This window comes from Schistocerca piceifrons, chromosome 2 (genome assembly GCF_021461385.2).
Source record: "Schistocerca piceifrons isolate TAMUIC-IGC-003096 chromosome 2, iqSchPice1.1, whole genome shotgun sequence".
NCBI lineage: Eukaryota > Metazoa > Arthropoda > Insecta > Orthoptera > Acrididae > Schistocerca > Schistocerca piceifrons.
The window spans coordinates 1573320-1596674 of record NC_060139.1 but is presented as its reverse complement, the minus strand read 5'-3'; the positions used below and the strand labels follow the sequence as shown (position 1 = coordinate 1596674).

General features: G+C 42.0%; 1 protein-coding gene across 1 annotated transcript in view; it reads right to left on the bottom strand.

Moving 5' to 3' along the window:
* Positions 1-262: 262 nt before the first annotated feature.
* The window catches only part of LOC124775444 (cytochrome P450 9e2-like), a 28024-nt gene continuing 4931 nt past the window's right edge, over positions 263-23355 (bottom strand). The window contains exons 3-8 of the mRNA XM_047250277.1: positions 20220-20357; positions 17715-17920; positions 17440-17632; positions 14114-14335; positions 11905-12171; positions 263-3010 (exon numbers count right to left, since the gene is read on the bottom strand). Of these exons, the coding sequence (XP_047106233.1) occupies positions 2844-3010; positions 11905-12171; positions 14114-14335; positions 17440-17632; positions 17715-17920; positions 20220-20357 (1193 nt within the window). The 3' untranslated portion in view covers positions 263-2843. The remainder of the gene's footprint in view (positions 3011-11904; positions 12172-14113; positions 14336-17439; positions 17633-17714; positions 17921-20219; positions 20358-23355) is intronic.

Sequence of the window (23355 nt, the reverse complement as noted above, 5' to 3'; positions counted from 1 at the left end):
ACTAGCGTCCTCGCACTCAAGGTGTTCCTTGTAAGCAGCGTTAATTTTCTTTCGTTGGTTGGCTCTCAATATAACATATTCCGGCACAACTTAAAAAAAATGAATGTGGCTCATATCCTTCCAGAAATATCGTGATTACAGCTGTGGGACACTAGCTCAATTTTGGACAAGTACAGGAGATTAATTAAAAAAAAATCTTCACAAGGATTTAGCTTGTTACTATTGTATTGTCAATCGTATGAAGAGCGAGTAAAAAATTCAGTGGCGTAAGACAATGTGTATTTTATTGATAAATAATAGAATACATTACATTTCATCATAGCTGTAACACACACATTAAATCAGCTGTCATTGAGACATTGTTACAAAAATACTTTATTACAACAAATCATGCTTTTAAGTCAATCTGTCCTTAGAGCAGCGTTAACGTAAACTACACTCTGACTCGTTTCACAACAACAAATCAAATGGTCGAGTGTTGGGCGGGATACAGAAGCTTGTTACTTACGATTCTCCCTATTTTCAGCTTTAAACGCTGGATGGGCAGTAGGAAGCAGCATTGTGTGTTGGATCACTGCAACGTTGTCATTTCCCGTATAGAGGCGGCAGAACATAATGCCATGGGAGAATGTGCATTTTGAGAAACTCAGTAGTCTTTACAAATCTACTTTAATACGTTGTACGATAGTGAGCTGTGTTACTTCTCCCTCTGATAGCCACAGGCACGTATTCTCTGTTCCTAATATCGTTCAAGCAATCGCATTTCATGTGCCCTCATATCAAAAGTCTACCGCCTCAAACACTTGGACTCGGATAAATCCACCACCACAGTCTCATCTGTTATTGTAACGCGTAACTGTCAGAGGTCTTCGTAGGCTACATAAAGTCGTTAACAGCAAGTGGAGCAGTTGCTGTACCGCACACCAGCCGCCGAGTCTTTGTTCCACGGCAGCAGCGTATGTGAAACTATACCACGCATCATCATCTCCTCTCCACGAACTACGTGCGCCACCGTTCCCCAATAGAAGCTACGTTAACCTCGCGCCACAGTTGCTACATGTCGACAGCAGTAAACAGAACGTGGAAAACCAATTGTGTGTCGCTGGAGTTCCAGCTGTATTGTGCGCACAGGAACTCTGCAATTCATAAAAGGTCAGGGGAGGATCCATTAACCCCATACCCGAATCGCGTACCTTGTTCTTCAGGTAGAAGAGCGCGTTTGTGTCTTTGGGCAGACCAGTCTTCTGCGCTTTTGAGAAGTACAGAGAGAGTTTTCATTCTCGTTTTAACTCTTCGCTTGAATCACTTCACTCTAACACATAGATTTTTGTGAGTAATTTGAGAAAAGTACAAAGAGACTCATACAGTACACTAAATTTTGCCGGCTCCGGTCCCATGCCATATCAAAGAAAGACAAGTATTCATTCAGAAAAAGAAACCTCTGCAATGACGAAATGGCAGACTGTGCAAACTGAAATATCGCTCTCACATAATTTAAATGCTATCCTTAGCTTAAACATACCTTCTGAATATATTCTCGTTATTATACTTGAAGCTAGTTGTGATACAAGGTGTTTCACTGTTGTAGGTATAAACCAAAGGGACGCATGGAGAAGAATGACACAAGCAAATAATACTAGTAAATACAGGTCCAGATACCAATTCTTTTCCCGATACGATGTTGTACAAGGGCAGTCATCTCAATGTTACAACACTGATAACGTCTAAGGCTACGTCTACATTTTTGTGTGGTTATATTTAAAAGCTCTGGTGTATTTTAGACCTGCTGTTAGTGTCTATGAGCTAGGGGATGGTTGTCAAAGTATTCTGGACATGTCTGGGATTTTTTAACGTGTATGGGCGTCGATGAGGAGATGTGCTCAGGCTTGTTTTCACATGAACGGTGGCCATGCCAAACAATCGTAATGTGTTTGCCCTCGTGTATGTATCCGCTGCTTGAATCCTGAGGGACTCAGTTGTAAGATATTCATGTACTCGGTGTATATGTTGTACTGAGGAAACAGTTGGTTTCCGGACCTACATTTATTGGAATTAATTACTGATATCATAGTACTCTACGCACCCCTGTTGTTTGTACCCATAATAGTGGAACACTTTGTACAAGTTACTTCCTTTGAAAGCTTTTTCAACTTCCTTCTGATGTTTAGGATATTCATGGCAATAACTTGGCTTCTTGTCAGTTTTGTAATCATAATGTAATATTTTTTTTTTCGCTTAACGTTGTTACATACTCACAACATGTCTCAGTAATGTGGTTCGAGGAGTGGCCAAGATAAAATCGAAAAGCTGCTGCTGGTTGCGAAGTTCGTGTACTGGCGGTATGGCCGGTTTTGGAAACTTTGTGGAATCCGGTTACTCAGCAGCTAAAAGTTGTTGAGTTCGTGTGAACTGGTTCTACTTTCACTGGGTGTGGTGTGTTGGAAGCACTGAAACCCGTAGCTCATCTGATACCGGCGGTAACACATAAATTATGCACAGACCTGTTGGTAGACGATGTTTGCCACAAGCTCATCTCCCTACCCCTCAGGAATAGAACGTGTTAAATCGCAGGACGCTACGTAATTGGTGTCTCACACTCTACAGACTTGAAAAAGCGTAATCTGAGAGACCAGTAACCTCAATGGCACGATCTACGTTCTGCTGCAAGCTTTCCCATTTTGCGGAGTCCATGCCATCAAGATACACTATCATCAGGGAAGTCAGAGTCTATGCTGACCTCGGTAATTCAGTAGCACCTAGAGTTAAATGAAGCTATGCTTAAGTGCAAATGACAGAGTGTATGTGTCAGGTGGCTTTGGCTCTTCCAATCACTTTTTAATGCCTCACAGTCTGGGACTGATTCCCAGCCAGGCGCCACCTTTGATGGACAACATGAGGGTGTTCGGCTTGATCTGCAGAGGTACCGGCGTCTTGTCGACCACGCGGAGACTAAACTTGGACAGCAGGTAGATGAGCATCACCTTCAACTCCAGCAGTGCGAACCTCTGGGCTGAAACACGGGTGGTTCATCCAGTGAATAAACGTACGTAAACTGAATAGCCAGCACTGCGTACAGGTAAAACTTAGCACACAGAAAAAATGCACGTATTTCCGTAGACATTTCTATTATTACTGATTATCGTAATGAAAACTGCATGCTCATCATGTGGGAAGTCCATAGAATGTGGCGTCCATTTAGTTGGGATTTGAATACTCAGATACTAGTAAGCACATTGTTATGTTTTTAGGCAGAGGTATAAAGCAACATAATGTATATGCCTGAAGATGGCATAACCAAACTGAACCCAGTAGCGTTAATGAAAACAGTTCAGTTGCGACTGAGGTGGTTTATTACTGTTATACGACGTCACTCGTATTCCATGAAGACGTGAAGGACAGTGCGAGATGTGCAAAGAAGTCAAACTGTTCATATTATTCACGTGCAACACAAGGAATCGACTCAACATTACAAAAGTATTAATATACTACAACGCTCATTTTAATTATGTCATAACACAGAAATGTTAAATTTGAGTTTTTTATGAAAGCCATCTTCTTGGGGCAGAAGCATTTGACAAACAGAAAAATTTCAGTTCTATATTAAACTTCGCAAAATTAGCCACAACTTATTTCAAATGCTCTGTTAGATTTTGCAGTACACTTATAGTTTCCTCCTGTCTGTAGTACTTATTAGCCCTACAAATTCCTCTAGATGCTATTTTTGCATTTAGCATTACATTTCAAGTAATGGCAAACGTTATTCTCTTTATGATAAAAAATAACAACATGAAAGGAATTATATAAATAGCTAGGAGTAACAATACCTAAATGAGTCAGAAAAACAGAAATTAGGGTAGAGCTGTAAGAGGAGCGTAATTGGTCAGTGAGGCTGCTGTAGAAAGTGAGGCAGCAGTGTGATGGGATGGGATGGGATGCAGGGACGCGAACAACTGGTTGTAGGTAAGACGAGTATGGTATGAGCCTATACCTTTAACTTACGACAGCTATTTCGCATGTACAGGTACGTCTGTTTGGTAACTCAAACACAGCCAGATGATGGGAGTCTCTCTCATAACAAGCAGCTATGTGAGGTCTTTTCTTTGGTTTTTTTTTCAAGAAAACTTTTCATTGGTGCTTGGCACAACATGATAGTAGTATTTAATAATATTAAATGGGAAAACATTTCCTAATGTTCTGCAAAATTAAATTTGTTTTCTAACGATTCATCTTTCGGGTTCTTAGGCCGTCTTCAGGTGACAATCGAATGTCGAAAAAACAGTTAGAAATGATGTGCGACTTAAACACATAATTGATTGTGCAAAAGTTACAAAATTGACTCATAATGTTTGCGAAGCAAAACATCATAATCTTTTTCAATTGTCACACAGAAATAATTACATTTACTACAAAAAGGTGGAGGGGACAAAGTTTTTAAATGGACATGCATTTAACAATCGATAAGAAACAAAGCAAATTTTTACAATTTGAACCTAGTATCTATAACTTAATTTAACAAATGGGAAAAAGGAAACTGAGTCTGACCACTTGCTATTAAGCTGGCATTCTGTGCCACGTATTCGCGACCAAATAAACCAAACACATGACACACAATATAATATTAAATGATCAGACTCAATTTACTCTTTCCTGTTTGTTAAGTTTCTGTTACAAATACTAGATTCAAGCCATTAATGCATCAACTGTTAAATATATCTCAACATGAGAAGTTTGTTCCTCTACCTTTCTAGTTAATGTAATGTAATTTTAGGTTACCAAAAAAGAAAAAAAATTGTTTTCGTATGTAAACATTAGACACCATTTTTGTATCTTTTGACGAATAATATCTGTGCAAGTCGCACGTAATTATCATCGCCTGAAGATGACGTAAGACGCGAAAGCCAGTTTGCGACCAAGCAAATATAATTTTGCACAACATTAGAAAGTGATTTCCTATTTAGCATTTAAAAAAGGAAGTTCAGATCAACAGTACATATATGACGGTTTTAGTGGAATTAAGATTTCTCTTGAATAAAACTTTGATTATAATCGTTTATGTGATAGTCTTATTTATTATTATCTGAATTAATATTGTTTATTTTTACGCTGTTGGAAGTCTCTGTACCATTTATAAGAGACACGATCATAAATTAAGTAGTACTGGAACTATGCAGTTTTCAGACTAATAGTTTGATCGTGTATATAATTGAAGATCTGAAGTTAATCGTTATTCGTTACACTTAATAGAGGATATTCAGTATGAAGAGTCATATATTGTAAAAGTGTAAGATGGCGAAAGTTTTTTAATTAAACCCATATTGTTTAGTTTTGTCACTGATACTGTAACTCTACTAGTTCTCGTCACAAACTCTGCCTCTAAAGTTCGAATTCTTCTTTTGTCTTTTTACGTTAACATCCAATTTCATTGTCATAAATAACTGCGGGACTGCACTCGATTTGTAAAACTTAAAAACTTACTTCGCACTTGGTGTCTCTGATTTCCCTTTATTGTTCCAAATATTTACAAATATTACTTCAGTTTATTACTTATCGCTGCGAAACATAAAGTCATCCCTCAGGTACCGCAAGTGTAAGATTTGTTCAATAGCTGAATTGTCTGAGAGAATCTCAGTAGCTCTAGTAATCTTAATTACGACGCGTTTCCTAATTTTGATTTCATCGTTTTACTGGTCGTTGTGGCTTACTGTATTTGTATTGGCTTCGTGAGCAGTGTTTTAACACTTTTTGGATAACTGTGATTGATTTAATTGTAATAACAAGAGCCCTGTGCAGTTAGCATTAATCTGTTGTGGTGAGTTTGGATTGTCCGGTGGAGAAAAATAGATTCTCAGTAACTACAGCCCATTTTCAGTAATTACAGTTAATTTTCAGTATTATTACTTTCCGAATTGTTAAGACTACGTATGAATAGACTCACACACTGCTTTTTTCTAGCTATTTAAATAGTGCACTTTATGCTCAAATTTCTGTGATATTCTGTGTAGTGTACATGTATGGTACTTTCAGATTAATTAAATGGCTCCTATGTGACCAGCAGCTAAACAGCGGTATTTGTTCATTGTGAACACAGGAGCGTAAATGCCTAAATTAATTATTTTCTTTGCAGTTATTTGGTGAGCACTTTTGGCTCTTCCAGTTACGTTATCATTGGCACTACCATCTAAATTATTAAGTCAATATAAACTGTTTCGGCCGACGTAAGTGCAGAGATCCTGTCATCATTAGCACCTAGTTGCACACGCTGTATCTGGAATGCGACTGCATTTCGGGAATCGATGTCTTGTTTTCGAATCTCTTCGTACCATGATCAAGTTGTCTAAATGATTAACCGATCGTAGCTGTAGCTATTAGAAATGGCTTCCGAGCAGCAGCTGAAGAAAGAAGACAGAATTCTATTGTCTCTCGGTGAATTGTATTTAGAAGAGACTTGTCGCCGTAACAGAGCTTGTTAACGCGGAAGTGTTCGTTGGGGCTAGACTGGGAGGTAGGAGGTTAGAATGCTGCTTATGGAAGACGTTTTCACAGCTTGTCTTTCTCCTGCACTGGGAGGAGAGATGGTGTCTTAAGGTTCGCACAAATGTACTAGATATGCATAAGTCGCGGTTCTCAAACTTTACTAGGTCCCAACGTACACAACGGAAGGAAACCTTTCCAGTTAGGGAGCTGAACGCATCACACGGCGTTTCCCAGCCAACAACAAACACTGTTCCTGTGCAACAGTTGATAATGACTGCTCATGATTGATTCCAGCAGTGTAGTTTACAGTTCGGCGGGACGCACCGGTTAATTTAACACACCACAGCTGCGACTGGGATCAGTGACCTCCTGGAGTAACCTCTTCATAATAACGTCGCTAATTGTGATGCTACGCGCATGCGCAATCTCTCTCGTGGAATGTCCGGATTCGTGGGTCCGTACGATCACGCACTCTTTTATCTTAATTCTTCTGGTTGGTTATTACTGGGTAAAAAATCCTACCGTGACGACCAATTTCCACTTCACGCTTCCGTGCACAACCTAACGTCACAAAATGTAAGTTCATTTGGATGTTCGGGAGCCTTTTTCCTATATAACTTGTTTAGCTGCACTATTTAATGAAACGCCCAAATATAAACAAAGGTATCCTGAACGTGCAGCTGGCTTAATCCTGTTGTGTGTGGTAACCCTCTGATTTCTTATGATCTTTGGGGTGAGTTAACTAGTAGTTGTGGCAGTATCAATAATTGAACTTGTACACCTAACAACGGTGCTAATTAACTTGCTTTGCTATGAGGGTCGCCTCAGAAGTTATGCACACTGCAAGACAGAATCGAAGAAAACAATTAATTTGATAAAATACCTTTACAGGCTTTCAGTACAATTTCCATTCTTGCTTATGGCAGCTTCCCAACGTTTTGGCAATCTCTGTAAGCCGGATAGGCCACCTTCATTGTTGAAATGTCTGATTACTGGGATAACCTCACTGCGAGCTTCGTCATTTGTACCAAAACGTTTTCGACAAAGTTGTTGCTTCAATCTGGGAGACAAATAAAAGTCTGATGGGTTCATATCAGGATTGTGTAGTGGGTGGGGGAGTACTGACTATCCATATTTGTCGAGCGTTTCTCTCAGTGGTAGGACAATATGCGCTCTCGCATTATCGCGAAAAACCAGGACACCAGCTGCAAGCGTGGTCAGTCGGAACTTTTCCACTTTGACGATTGCTACTTCACTTCTGGCTCAGAATCTCGTATACAGATTTCAACAAGTGCAACAATACTTTCAGGAACTGTTCTCCTGCTGCCAGATAACGTTGAAGCAATTCTCCTGCGATTCTTTTGCAACCTCCTTTCTGCTCTTCACTCTAATCATGCGGAACCCAACTGGCAGCAATGTCTCTCATCTTTAACTATTCAGTTCTTGTTCTTTAAACTGGAGATTCAGCCACTCTGACCTCATACGCAGTTTCCTCACGTGTCTTTCGTCGATTCTCTCTGAAAACGTCATTAACAATAACCTGAGAGGTGTAGTCTGTTGCAGCTGATTGCCTTCCACGTCTTGAGTTGTCCTCAATGCTTACCCGACCTCCACAGAAACGTGGAAATCACCGCGACACTGTGCTATGATCCACTACACTATCTCACACACACACCTCTCTCAAAGCGTTGTGAATTTGCGTTGGGTCCTTTACACGTAGGTACCCGATTTTGATGTAGGACTGTGCTCACTGCGTGTAATTCGATCAGGCTCGGTTTGAGCTTCCATTTTAAAACTGTAGTAGTCACAACACAGCCACGCAAACCGGTAAACACATACACTGACCAGTCAGATCATTATGACCACTGACCTGATGACGATATAAGCCCGTCCAGGCGACAGCAGCTTCACCTGGCGAGGAATGTCTGCCAGCCACACACACGCACGACGTATGTAGTACCGGTGAGCGTGCTGTCCGTGAATGGAGTGGGGAAGGCGCGTGGACTACCTGAGTCTGACTTGGGGCAGATTGTGATGGCCCTGAGGCTCGGCACGAACATTTCGGGAACTGTACGACCTGTAGGGTGTTAGAGGATTGCTGTGGTGGGTGTCTCCAATACGTGGCGAAACCAATGTCTACATCGAAATCTACGTGATTACTCTGCTATTCACACTATAGTGCCTGGCAGAGGGTTCAATGAACCACCTCCAAGCTGTCTCTCTAACGTTCCACTCGCGAACGGCACGCGGGAAAAACCAGCACTTAAATTTCTCCGTGCGAGCCCTGATTTCTCTTATTTTATCGTGATGATCATTTCTCCCTATATTGGTGGGTGCCAACAGAATGTTTTCGCAATCGGAGGAGAAAACTGGTGACTGAAATTTCGTGAGAAGATCCCGTCGCAACGAAAAACGCCTTTGTTTTAATGATTGCCACTCCAATTCACGTATCATGTTTGTGACACTTTCTCCCCTATTTCGCGATAATACAAAACAAGCTGCCCTTCTTTGTACTTTTTCGATGTCATCCGTCGGTCCCACCTGATGCAGATCCCACACCGCACAGCAGTACTCCAGAATAGGGCGCACAAGCGTGGTGTAAGTAGTCTCTTTGGTAGACCTGTTGCACCTTCTAAGTGTTCTGCCAATGAATCGCAGTGTTGGGTTTGCTCTACCCACAATATTATCTATGTGATCGTTCCAATTTAGGTTATTTGTAATTCTAATCCATAAGTATTTAGTTGAATTTACAGCCCTCAGATTTGTGTGACTTATCGCGTAATCTAAATTTAGCTGATTTATTTTAGCATTCATGTGAATCACTTCGCACTCTTCTTTATTCAGGGTCAATTGCCACTTTTCGCACCATACAGATATCTTATCTAAATCATTTTGCACGTTGATTTGATCATCTGATGACTTCACAAGACGGTAAATGACAGCATCATCTGTAAACAATCTAAGACGGCTACTGAGATTGTCTCCTATGTCGTTAATATAGATCAGGAATAATAGAGGGCCTGTAACACTTCCTTGGGGAACGCCGGATATTACTTCTGTTTTACTCGATGACTTTCCGTCTATTACTACGAACTGTGACCTTTCTGACAGGAAACCACGAATCCAGTCGCACAACTGAGGCGATACTCCGTGGGCACGCAGTTTGGTTAGAAGACGCTTGTGAGGAACCGTGTCGAAAGCCTTCTGGAAATCTAAAAATATGGAATCAATTTGACATCCCCTGTCAATAGCACTCATTACTTCATGAGTATAAAGAGCTAGTTGTGTTTCACAAGAACGATATTTTCTGAATCCGTGCTGACTATATGTCAATAAATCGTTTTCTTCGAGGTACTTCATAATGTTGGAATACAGTATATGTTCTAAAACCCTACTGCAAATCGACGTTGGTGATATGGGCCTGTAATTCAGCGGGTTACTCCTACTTCCCTTTTTGGGTATCGGCGTGACTTGAGCAATTTTCCAGTCTTTAGGTACGTATCTTTCTGTGAGCGAGTGGTTGTATATAATGGCTAAGTGTGGAGCTATTTTATCAGCATACTCTGAGAGGAACGTGGCTGCTATACAATCAGGACCGGAGGCCTTGCCTTTATTAAGTGAAACCACGTTCGGATTTAATGGAGCTGGGCGGTCCCCCTCATTACGGATGTCGGATGTCGAAAGCTGGGCAGACTGGTAAAACAGGACAGGCGGCGAACCGTAGCGGAACTAACATCAGATTTTAATGCTGGGCAGAGTGTAAGTGAGTCTGAACACCCAGGGCACCGAACAGTCCTAACAATGGGCCTCCATAGCCGACGACGCATGCGTGTATCAATGTTAAAGCCAGGACATCGGCAACTATGACCGAAGTCCACATTTGACCACTGGCACTGGACGTTGGTACAGTGGTGGAGCGTTGCTGTACGATCTGATGAACGCCCATGCCTTCTTCATCGTGTCGGTCGGGGGGCGCGAATCCGTCGTCTTCCAGGGGAACAGCTGCTTGGCACCTGTGCTGCAGGACAGAGACAAGCTGGCGGCGACTCCATTGTGCGCTGATGAACATTCCCGTGGTAATCCGTGGTTCCAGTGGAGCTCGTACGAGGCACCGTGACGGCCACGGAGTATCGTGCACTGGTTGTAGACCACGTACAGCCCTCCATGACGATCATCTTCCCCGACAGCAGTGGCTTTTTTTGACAAGATAACACGGCACGTAGCAAGACCCAGGAGTGTGATCGACTGCTTCGAGGAAGGCAGTGGTGAGTTGACACTGATGTGTTGGCTCCCCAACTGGTCAGATATGAACCAGATCGAACATATCTGGGATGTGACTGAACATGGCGCCAAAGGTCACCGACCCCCACACCGGAATTTGCGGGTGTCAGGTCACTTGTGTGTGCAGATGTGGTGCCAATTCCCTCCACCCACCTACCAAAGCCTCATTGCGTTCCCGCTGTTATCCGTGCCAAAGATGGACGAACCGGCTACTAAGTGGGTCGTCATAATGTACTGGTTGATCGCTATGTACGACTGTCACAACTAAAATCTCGCGCACAACTGACATTAATTTCAACTCTATAACGCCACCTTAACAGTCGGGCATGTGCAGCGTGCAGGACTTTTGAAATGGCCCTCTTATGAGACACATAAAAAACACAGGCCCAACTGAGCGTTGAATGCAGAACCTATTGTTGTCTTCAGTCAGAAAAATTGTTTGAGCCAGGTCTCTACATACCACGTAACTAACGCAGGACTTGTAGTGCGTATAATTAACTGTTACTGCTGCTCTGGCTGTATTCATTTCTCAAGGGGTCACGAAGTAACTCCAAGTGTAACAGCGGACGAAAATTTTTGAGAAGACTACCACCAGAGTCATTAAAAAAACTTTGTACGACTACAATGAATAAGTGGTACGCTGTGCTGGCCTCGCAGTACCCTCACACACCTGTCATAAGACTCTAAAGATGCTGCTTAATATATCGGTTCTGCTACATTCAACGTCACTCGACAAAATAACACAGCAATATCTGACACTTGACAGTTGCAATTAAACTAAAAAATACATTTATAGTTTAACGAGGATCAAAATAAAGTTGCGTTGAACCAGAGCCTCAAGCGAAATACTATCCACTTAAACGCTAAATTGAGTGCAGCCACATAATGACACCCAGTGTGTTTTTAAACAGTTCTGTAGCCACTGCACTAAACACAGTGTGGATGGCTTTGACGTTCCCAGTGTCCCAGACAGTACTTAATAGTGAAGATGACGAGTAAAATACACGTAAAGTGTTTATGTAAATAGCTTTCGTTAAACATTTAAGCATCAATAGTAACAGTGGAGAGGAAAATCTGTATCGACGGGATGGTTACGTTAAAAAAGAACGTGTAGAGAAGATGAAGAAAGTGGAACAGAAAATCGCTTACCAATGCAAATACGAGGTCCAACGCCGAACGGGATGTAGGTGAAGGGCTTGACGAGGTGCTTGTTCTCCGGGCTGAAGCGCTCCGGGTCGAAGCGCTCGGGGTCGGGGAAGTACTTCTCGTCGTGGTGGAGGGCGTGCGCGGGGATCCAGACGCCGTCTCCAGGCTCCAGCTGGAGTCCGTCAGGACAGGTGTCGGTGGCGGGCAGGCGGTACGGCTTCACGCACTTGCGGTCAGAGGCGGAGCCAGGGGTGTACATGCGCAGCGTCTCTGTGGAAACGGGACGAGCAGTCAGGTCTGGCTCACCAGCAGCTTACACTCACAATACGGGCTAGGCTACAGGGAAAGCATGTGGCTGAGAAACGTACACAGTATATAATCATAAGATGGAGAATATTGTACAACTCACTGGAGGCTGCGTCTGTATAGCAAAGATCAGGTGTCCAAGTAGTTACGATATCTGGTCGAAGGTTTCAGGACACCCATTACTGGAGATTAATATGGGGCGTGTCCACACTTTGCCTTTGTAACGGCTTGAAATCTGCTACGTACACTTTCAGCAAGGTGTGGTCCTGAGGTCATGAGTCCCCTAGAACTTAAAACTACTTAAACCTAACTAACCTAAGGACATCACACACATCCATGACCGAGGCAGGATTCGAACGTGCGACCGGAGCGGTCACGCAGTTCCAGACTGTAGCGCCTAGAACCGCTCGGCCACCCAGGCAGGCGGTAGAAAAGGCAAAAACATGAGATGGAAGAGAAATTCGCTTTTCTCTTAGGTGGTTCGAAAGTCTACGACTTTACACTACGTACACATGACAGTCTATCACACAGCGCGACCTTAAACAGCGTCAAATTGGCCTTACAATCGTACACGACGAGACGAGAAGGAAGCACTTTGTAACCAAAGAGTGATTCATTATCCTGCTTTTTTCATGCGACGTTTCACGGCCGCCCTCCGCAGTGCTCGGCTGGTCCCTGCCCGTCGGCGCTCAAGCGTCTTCTGGTTCGGTGTACCTGTGGCTGTTCCTTTGGGTTTCCCTTCCGCAATGACATAAGCAACAGTCCATTTTGGCACATTCACAATAGTTGAAATGTTCCAAAAGAAATGTTACTCAAGTTACATCCACTCAATATTCGCGATACGGAGGCACTGAGCTCTCATTGCCGACCCATTCTTCTATTAGTGCTTCTCTACTGACGACACAATACCCTTCGTCTCCTTTAATAATGGCGGGTCCGCCTAGCGTCACATGTAGTGATCAAATGAGTATTTGTAAACTTGTGGTAAGATCTTACGGCACCAAACTGCTTAGGTCATCGGTCCCTAAGCTTACACACTACTTAATCTAACTTAAAATAATTTTCGCTAAGGACAGCACACACACTAACGCCCGAACGAGGACCACTATCAGCTTGCACATCGTGGGGTCTGCGCCACGCTCAAACCCTCTCATCAGCTCTTACCAGCTGCAATCGGTATTCATATGATGAAGCTATGGTTTTCCAGTCGTCTAGGGTCCAACCGATATGGCCGCAAGTCACCTCGGTATACAGCCTGAAAAGTATTACACTTCCTTCAGTACATACCCTGGGTGCTCCTTTCACTTGGAATCATGTCTCGCTATTAGGCGCTATCCACTGAGATTCCTCTTGCTAGCAAGTCCTCAATTAAGAGACCTTGTTCCGATCTTCCGTAAACACATATGATACCTTACTAGTTGACATACGGAGCCATATCGAAGGCTTTCTATAAGTCGTCAACGAGTATAGCAAGCACAGTTTCAGACAATTGTTGCTTGCGGAATACGTGACGGTTCCTACATGGATTATCGGTCTGAAAAAGTGTCGTCATAGACTACGACACTAAGAAGTACAATGGCAGCCAAGTAATGCATCATTCCTTTAGGAACTAAGAGGCACGAGTATTGGTTAATGAAACACCACACCGGTTGCTGATTTACTCTTTATTTAAGTACACATTCAGGTCCGTGGAGTTAAAGAACGTATCAACAAGTGGAGCGGTCTTTCAGTAACTGCGCTTACAGTTGCGAAACAACAGCAGTCTCTCAACGTGGAGATACTTATAATCTACGAATATACTGTGTCGGATGTGAGTGTGCGGCTTTACAAGTGCACGCTAATTAGCTCTTGTGAAATGCACGCTCTTACAAAACTTCGCCGTGTGGAGTCGGTATCTTCAGCTTACCAGAGACGACCATGTCGAGGTACTGGCTGCCCACGATCTGCTCGTAGCCGGGCTGGCCGCCGCTCTTCTCCATCAGCTGGTCTACCTCACGCTGCAGCCGCCGCTGCACGTCCTCGTTCGTCGCCAGCAGGTAGCTGCAGAACGTCAGCACGCTCGCCACGGTCTCGAAGCCAGCGAAGAAGAAAAACATCGCCTGCGCTGCCACGTCTTCTTCGGTGAGTTCTGTGCCGAGGCAGAACAACACTTTAACAGAACTAACAACGATTTAATCAACAGTTTGGAAAGCAACGAAATTCGACAGGCAAGAACAATACTGACTTATTAGTATTCTTTCGCATTGTGGACTGTATGCAGTTTATTCAGTGCTATGAATAAAACTCGTAGTCAGCGTCTTTGGGAGCTGTTCCCACAGGGTGAGAGGTGATATGCTTGACCGTGCATCATTGCTGTGTATCAGATCTGGAGATGACGTAACACGGACGCCAGTAACTGCAGCGATGATGTACCACGAAAATACCTCAGCACCTGGCTGTTTGTTATTCGTATCTGTTTCTTATCTAACTGGTTACAGTCACAGTGAGGACGATTTCTTCTTCCGGATACGTCAAAATACACCCAGAGTCAAAGTTATTCGAATGTAATCACAGAAATCTGACAATTTCAACAGCAATCACTTGAGAAGTGTGTTTTCTTAATATGTGAAAGCGCATTAGTAGTAATTTTTTCAATATGCAAAGTATGCAGTGTGTACAGGCACTCATTTACGTAATCATGTACTCCAGACCCACCAAATTAATTAATCTTAAGGAAGGTTCGTATTCATTTAATTTGTGTGGTGAGTTCTACATCTACATCTACATTTATACTCCGCAAGCCACCCAACGGTGTGTGGCGGAGGGCACTTAACGTGCCGCTGTCATTACCTCCCTTTCCTGTTCCAGTCGCATGTGGTTCGCGGTTAGAATGACTGCCGGAAAGCCTCCGTGCGCGCTCGAATCTCTCTAATTTTACATTCGTGATCTCCTCGGGAGGTATAAGTAGGTGGAAGCAATATATTCGGTACCTCATCCAGTCACGCACCCTCTCGAAACCTGGAACCTGGACAGCAAGCTACACCGCGATGCAGAGCGCCTCTCTTGCAGAGTCTGTCACTTAAGTTTGCTAAACATCTCCGTAACGCTATCACGTTTATCAAATAACCCTGTGACGAAACACGCCGCTCTTCTTTGGATGCTGGTTTGCTGTCGATTTTTATGAGAACAACCTCATCTCTGAACTGTTCATCGTAGCACACTGTCTGCTCTACCTTCCTATTCATAACGAACCATACTCCCGTTACACCATTTTCTGCTACTGTTGATGTTGCCCTGTACTTGCTCTGCTATTCATTTCACTTCACTGATCCCCAGTGTATCTAGATTGAGCTTTTGCATTTCCCTTTTCAGATTTTCTAGCTTTCCTACCATGTGCAAACACCTGACATTCCAAGCCCCGACTCGTAGAACGTTATCCTTTCGTTGGTTATTCAATCTTTTTTGATGGAAACCTCCCCCTTGGAGTCACCTGCCGGAGATCCAGATGGGGGACTATTCCGGAATATTTTGCCAATGGAGAGATCATCATGACACTTTTTCAGTACAGGCCACACGTCGTGTGAATAAACATTCTGTGTCTTTAAAGCAGTGGTTTCCATTGCCTTCTCCCGTCCTCATGCCGCTGATGATAGCCGATTCTTCCGGCTCTAGGGGCAGTTTCCCACTCCACGGTAAGAGAGTGCCCCGAAGCTCTGTCCGTTCCTCCGCCCTCTTTGACAAAGCCGTTGGTAGAATGAGGGTGACTTCTTATGCCGGGAGTCTTCAGCTGCCAGTACAGATAATTTTTTATTGAAAATTTAAGGGGTGACGGGGTTCGAACCCGATACCGATAACATTTTGATTACTAATCAAAGACGCTACCCAGAGAACATGGGTGTCACCACCTGCCATATTTATGTATCTTTATCTCTGGATTTGTTGCAGCTAGAGTTTTTAAATTTTGACTGCTATTTTCAACAGGTATTTTTATTTCACTGAACTAGAATAAATTTTTTTTCCTTGTTGGTAAGATATTTATGATTTTTTCCGTTAAGCCGTTTTTAACTGGGAAAATTTCTACGGAATTCTAATTCAGAGAAAGGCCAGTACTTGTCACGATTCTAATTGAGTAGCTCCTACTAGTATTCTGTGGCATTTCTGAAATTCTGAATATCTTGGTTAAGTGGTTTCTGGGGCAAAGATACGTATCACACTGAAAATTTGAAATGCTACAAAATTGGATTAAAGTAATTTGTCATGAAATTCTAATTTTATAATCAAAACGTGTCCAGGAGAATAATCCGGGTCATCTCCCGGTTCTTCTTGTTTACATAGCAGCTTTCTTACCTTTGTTACCCGTGCATTCTTGTTGTAAAATTCAGCTGACACTGAGCCTCGTGCATTCACACATTGCCCGTATGCTGTCCAGATACACTTTTGATGGTATTAACAACAGGAACAACGCAGACCCTTTCCAGAACTTTTAATCTACTCACGTGGCCTCATTAAATAACTCATTTTTTTCTGAGTACGACCGTGAAGACATTTCGTTAGATAAGTCTCAAAGCGTTATGTTCTGGTTTAATTGCTTACATAACTGCTCCTGGGATAGCACTTTGGTGATGATAAATAACTCCAACAGTTTGAACTTCCCTTTCTTGGCACTACAACTTAGGACCGATTGGACAATCAAAATGTGGAGGATTGCCGCCACTTGATAATCGATGAAAACATGTTGCCTATAAGCTTGCTTCCTTAACTGCAAATTATTTACATTATGTCTTATTTCCATGCTATTGCACTGCTATAGTTTCTTTGTGTTATATCTCAAAGCGTCCTCTAATGTTCTTAGCTTCAGGACCCAAAACAGTAAATCAAAAATCAAAAAACGAACAGTAAACTTGGCTGGCTTTTATGACGATGATACCAACGGAAATATCAAAGTTTCTACTGCAAAGGAGTGAAATCACCGACTTCTATCTCATGTTTTCGAAAATTCGGAGGTTTGAATACGAACACACCGTAAGGTAGGTGATTTTTTACTGAGCGCACGTATAATTTAGATAATCGGGTAAGGTATTTCTGAATAGAATTTCTTAAAGAATGTTGGAGGATTTTAAGTAGAAAAATCAAAAAATTTTTACAAGTATAAGAAATGAAATGTCATTTTTTGCTATTTTGTTGCATTCCGACTCCCGTTCAGTGGTATATTTCCGTAAATTTAATGGTTGGACGCCAACGCTCTGTACTTACTCATACGCCGCCCTCCACTGGTGCCGTTCTGCTCGTCCTCTTCTGCCTTCAGTTCACCCCTCCTAGCCTGCATCAGCAGCTGGATAACATCTGGACGCACGATTCCCTCTTTATCTCGCGTCTTGATAGTATCTGCAACCACCGACCTGAAGTACTGCTCCGCCCTTCGGTCGAAAAACGGAATGTTCAACAGCTACCGTGCGTGAAAAGAGAAATTATATTAATGGAGGGGAGATGATGAACCTATGTACTGTGCGTTTGAATAAAATGCCTACCTTCATGAGCTTCGGCGAGAAAAAGTAACCAAAAGCAACAAGCGCTTTCACATTGCTCATAGCGCGGCCCATGCTGTAGAAAGTGTTGTTGGGTTCCGACAGCGAGTCCACCCTGACACCAAAAGCTGTTGTGGCTATTACATCGTTGGTAACACGGGTGAAAAATTCCTTCATCTCCAGTGTCAGGACGTCATTTCCACTGGAACCTTGAGGAAATAAAAGCAGCTATGATCAATAGCTTGTACCGTTTCAGTCAGATACTTAAAACTATTTGTTGTACAACTTAATGAGTTCTAGGGTTGCCCAAGATGATAATACGTTCTTTCCAAATTATTTGCTGTTTCCAGCATGACATTTTGGTTCTTTGCTATTACTTGAGTGGTTACACAAAGGCTCCATTCAGCTGCATTAATTGTCCAAGATGCTCAAGAAGAGTTACCAACATTCTTAAAGGAGAAATTCTCGTCAATACTAGAAAAAAAGGACCCTGTACAAATATGTTGGGAAACAAATAATTGTTCAGGGATGGGCTGGACCGGTTTAAGGCCCAAGAGACAAGCTGAGCGGGTCGTCAGAAACATCATCATTGTGACATTACTGTGTAAGATACAGAGAAGTCATGACAACGTTCGGTGAAATTAAAAGCAAAGGCGGCAACACTAACAGTGAAACGTCCCCTTTGAACAATTATACAAGACTGTGCTTAAACTGACACACAATATTTTTAGCGCAACGCAATCTGACTTTCAAAAATCCCTACAAAAGAATGGCCCTGACTAACATTAACCTATACGTTTCACAAATCACTTACCTCACAAAAATCTTGGTTACTCGAACTACTTCAATACAGCGAGCGCCACTACTGCCAGCTAAATAAAAGATTCAAACTACTGAAGGCACTAACTACTGATAGGCGTAGTTAGCAAATGAAAGATTTTGATAGAGAACAAACAATGTATTTACCTTAATAGTCATAATTGACATCCAGTCTTACAAATTTCAAAACTCCGCCATCTCTCTCCCCACATCCACCACTGCTGGCGGCTCACATCCAACTGCGCAACGCTACGCGCTGTTAACATCCAGCTGCCGCCGCCCAACACTACAATGGCAGACAACAATGCAAACTAGCCACAGACTGCACACAGCACAGCCAGTGATTTTCATACAGAGCGCTACGTAACGTTGCCAATAAGAAAACATAAACAGCCTACTTACAACAGTACAATGCGAACTCCACTGCTCAACGCAGGGGAAAGAGCAGGTAGGTGGAAAGAGTACACTGGGGGCTTCTATGAGAGAAAGACATGTCTGGTGTGACAGAAGAAGAAATGGACGCCGATATGGAAGACGCATGAGATCCAGCAATACAGTCAGAATTTAACAGGATTTTGAAAGACTTAGAATAAAGTAAAGTGCAAAGGACAGATAACAGTCCCACGGCCGTTCTAAAATTATTGAGGGAAGTGGCAACAAACTATTCAGCTAGGTATGTAGACTTTATGAGACTTGATTCGTATCACCTGACATTCGGAAAATTATCATCCACACAAACAAGATGGACAGATAGGTATGACCACTATCGTTCAATCAGCTTAACAACTCGTGTATCCAATTTTCTGAGAAGAATACGCAGGAACAGAAAAGAAAATTCAATATATGTTAGACTGATCAGTTTGACTTTAGGAAACATGAAGACAAAAGAGTGGCTGTTCTGACTTGCACTCGATAACGGATGCATGACTTAAGAAAATCGTATCATCTCTGTCGAGTTAGAAAAAGCGTTTGACAGTGTAACAGGGCGCAGCATTTTCGATATTCTCACAAAAAACGGTAGTCAGTTACGGGGAAAATGGGTAAGATACATGTTTTACAACAACCAAGAGTGAAAAATAACAATGAAAAACGAAGAACGATGTGGTCGGATAAGAAGGGTGTAAGATAAGGATGCACTCTTTTGGCCTTACTCATCAATACAACCATTGACGAAGCAGTGAAGCAGATAAAGGTGCAAAAGGGGGCTTAAAATTTCGGGTGAAACGATACGAATGATAAGATTTGCTGATTTCATTGTTATCCACATTGAAAGTGAGGTAAAACAGCAGGAGCTGTTGAATGGAAATTTTATGTCGAAATTCGTACGTGGGACGGATACAGAAGTGTAATGTTTGGCCGTGCGCACACTATTATTCGCCTATAGCATACGAGTTGTATCTTCTGAAAAACAATATACCACCCTACAGCTTTCGAATCGCCGAAACGATTCGACGAACAGTCTATGGACGTGATGGTTCTTGTGCTGGCATTCAGGTTACCAGTCCTCAGTGCTGCTGAGCACTCTTGGATGTTATAGAGTGACATTTGCGCACCGTGGATTCTCTCCGATTAATATTTACTAATACCATTAGGTTCCATTTGAAATTATCTTAAGTGCACGTTTCTCCTACTTACGCTACTCTAGAATATATCTGATTAAGAAATCACCCTAATGGAGTAATTACTCACCTTTGTATTCAGCTGTCTTCTCAGAAAGATAACTGATCATTTGCTGTCCAATCTCTGTCATCAGCACGAACATATTCTTTATCTTCGTAGTAGTGAATGCTGGGCTCAGCGTGGTCCGCATGTCGTGCCATTCCTTTCCTAAGATGAGAAAAGACTGAATGTTATTCTTCTGAGCAAGCTCCTGTTTGTCTCCAAAATGGTCTCAACACAAGCTACTAAGCTACTAACGCTTTTAGGTAAACAGGGCAAAGAACCACTGGCATGATGAGACGCAGGTGACTGTAAAACTGTTTTACAGTTTGCAAGAAAATGTTTCTGTAATAGCTTGACAACTATTCAAGGAAACTTCCAAATATGAACTATCATGATGCAGATGGTGCCACAGCAATCCACAGTATTAAGAAGTGAATGGTTTTGTGACACTAACCATTCCCAATCTCGTTTATTTAAGAGAATAAAAACTTACCTTCACTTAGAGTGGATCATCTTAAGGATATTAATGTCGAAGGATGACACCAATACTGGTGATATGATTGAATTGCACGAGGCTCCATCTCTCTGCTCGCCTCGTTGATAACACAGTTCAATAACATTTAAGTTTTTAAATGTTAAAAAAAGTAAAATGGGCGAGCCTTACTGAGTTTTTCTCTGCGGATTATAAATATTTTAAGTAACTTTTTCGTCATCCACTGTTTGTGAAAAATCACATTAATAACATTTTTGGTAATCATTTGAGTAAATGTAAAACGTTAGTTGGAATACATTTTACCGTCCTGAAATGTATGTGAAGCAGATTTTCGACTACACTTCGTTTGAGCAACATCTACCTCGAGTATCTGTCGACATATTTTGACTCCATTTGGAAACGCTCGCCATGTTCATCGCTGACAGCGCCGAGGTTCTCAGGGAGTAAATCAAGATGGCAGACCAACAAATGTGTTGTCAATGACGTATTACAATCCATGACCTTGTAGCTCTCAGTCAACTCCCTGACCAGTTCTCTAATGTTCAGGCCTGCAGTTTCCCACGTTTATGACAACTTTTTTAAAAGAGTTCCATGCAGCCGATTCTTGCATATTTAAAAGGCTTCCAGTGTGTGAATCATTAATAAGATGTGTAATTTGAGGACCAATAAATATTCCCTCTTTTATTTCCGCTTCAGTAATCTTCGGGTATTTGGTGTTTGGGGAGAGAAATGCTTTCTTCTCACGCTCCACTGATTTCACAAAATTCTCTATCAAACATATTTTGATATGTAATGGAGACAATAACATTTTGTCAGCACTTACAAGTGGTTGATGAAAAACGTTTACCTGTCCTAGGTTGAATGACTCTCTCTTTGGCCAGATTTTCTTAATAAAATGATTGATTCTATCTTTGCTATCACAAATGCACAAGAAGTAGCAAAATTTTGTATAACAAAGTTATAATCGAAGCAGAATACGTATAACTTTAAAATCTGCACGTATCTACCATGAACAGTCATAATAACGAATACTTGACAGAAATAAAAGCATGTTCATGTAATTTTCCTCAATAACAATTGCATGGGCCATAAGAATGGATTGAAACTTATTTCCTTTACGTGGTAAAATCCCTTTCAAGCTCGTTTTCGAGGAGCCAATGAACAGGCGTCAACCTTCTGATTTTATTCAACAACCAAAATCTATCAAATCCTCGTATGTCAGAAAGTGAGGTTAATTTGTAGTAACGCCTTTCAGAAAGTCTGGATCGCTCTGTTGTTGTAATTCATTAATATCAACACTTTCACAATCTTCGCGTACGTATTTGTCGTCTGGTCGAGTTAGTATGGGAAGGCCGGGTCCATGAGGAATTAGTCGAATTGCTGATTCTACAGACGGATACCTACAGTATGTTTGGGCTATGAACTAATTCGAAATATATTTGTCAAGCAGAATCAGCAGTCGGATGCATGAACCTTGGGTTCCAGTCATTTCACAGCATGCAAAAAGGCATGGGACAAGATCCTTTTAATCAGCCAGTTCATAATGTTACACATTTGACACAACAGATTTCTGGACTCCTGATCTCATTCTAGTGTATTTTACTGTCAAAATAACACTCGTAAGGTCTTTTAATTCGAGGAGTGAGATTTCGCCTCTGTATTTGCCAAGTGAATTCGTCGAAAACCCAACAAGAAGTTCCTTTTTCGTTTCCACAAATGAAAGATATGTTACTACTTCTAAAACACAGTGCTTAAGAAAACACACTATTAGCTGACAATACACTTTTCAGTTCGAAGCTGAAGAACATTCAGGATCAGTTTCTATCAACAAATGAAGAATCTGTGTTTCTGACAAATAAGCACGACACTTTCTGTCTGTAATAGAGAATCTTCTGTATCTGCTGTTCGAGCCAACCTTGGTATGGGTGGGGAATCCATTATTGAACTACGAGGAATAAAGAGAGGGCTCGTGGAATGCAGTCAACGAGAGGCCTAGAATTAGACCAAATATAATAAAGCAAAGACCAGATCCCTCCTTTCACTCAGCCTGTGAAACACACAAGATCAAAAGGCGTTGCCTGTATTAGCCTGTATCCAATGAAAAGCTATGAGCTTTCGACATTACATCACGTCGGGAACAAGTGGAGTTGAAGGCGAAAATTATCAGTCCTCTTGGCTTTCTTTCCTCAGAGTTTCCACGTCTCCATAATGAGACAGTAAAAGTGTTACGACATTTCGATCGACATACATGTGTAGAAGAAGTTTTTTCGATTATGCAACTAAATAACATTGCTGAGAATTTCATTCCTATTGAACAAGCCGGATCTAGACCCGGTCGGAGCTGCTGTGATCAAGTATATCTCTTACCACACATATCGAGAGTGGATTTCAAAGGAAGAAAAAGACAATCGCCGTGTTCATAGATCTATCGTCAGCATATGACACAGTGTGGAGGGAGGCAATGATTCTCAAACTCCAACGCATTATTCCTTGCAAGAAAACGGCTACCCTAATCAACAATATGCTTTCAAATAGATTTTTTGAAGTACACCTAGATGGAGAGATAAGCAAGAAATACAGGTTAAATGATGGCCTGCCCCAACGATCCGTGATAGCTCCATTACTTTTTAATATATATACATCAGACCTACCAGAGACATCTTCTAAGAA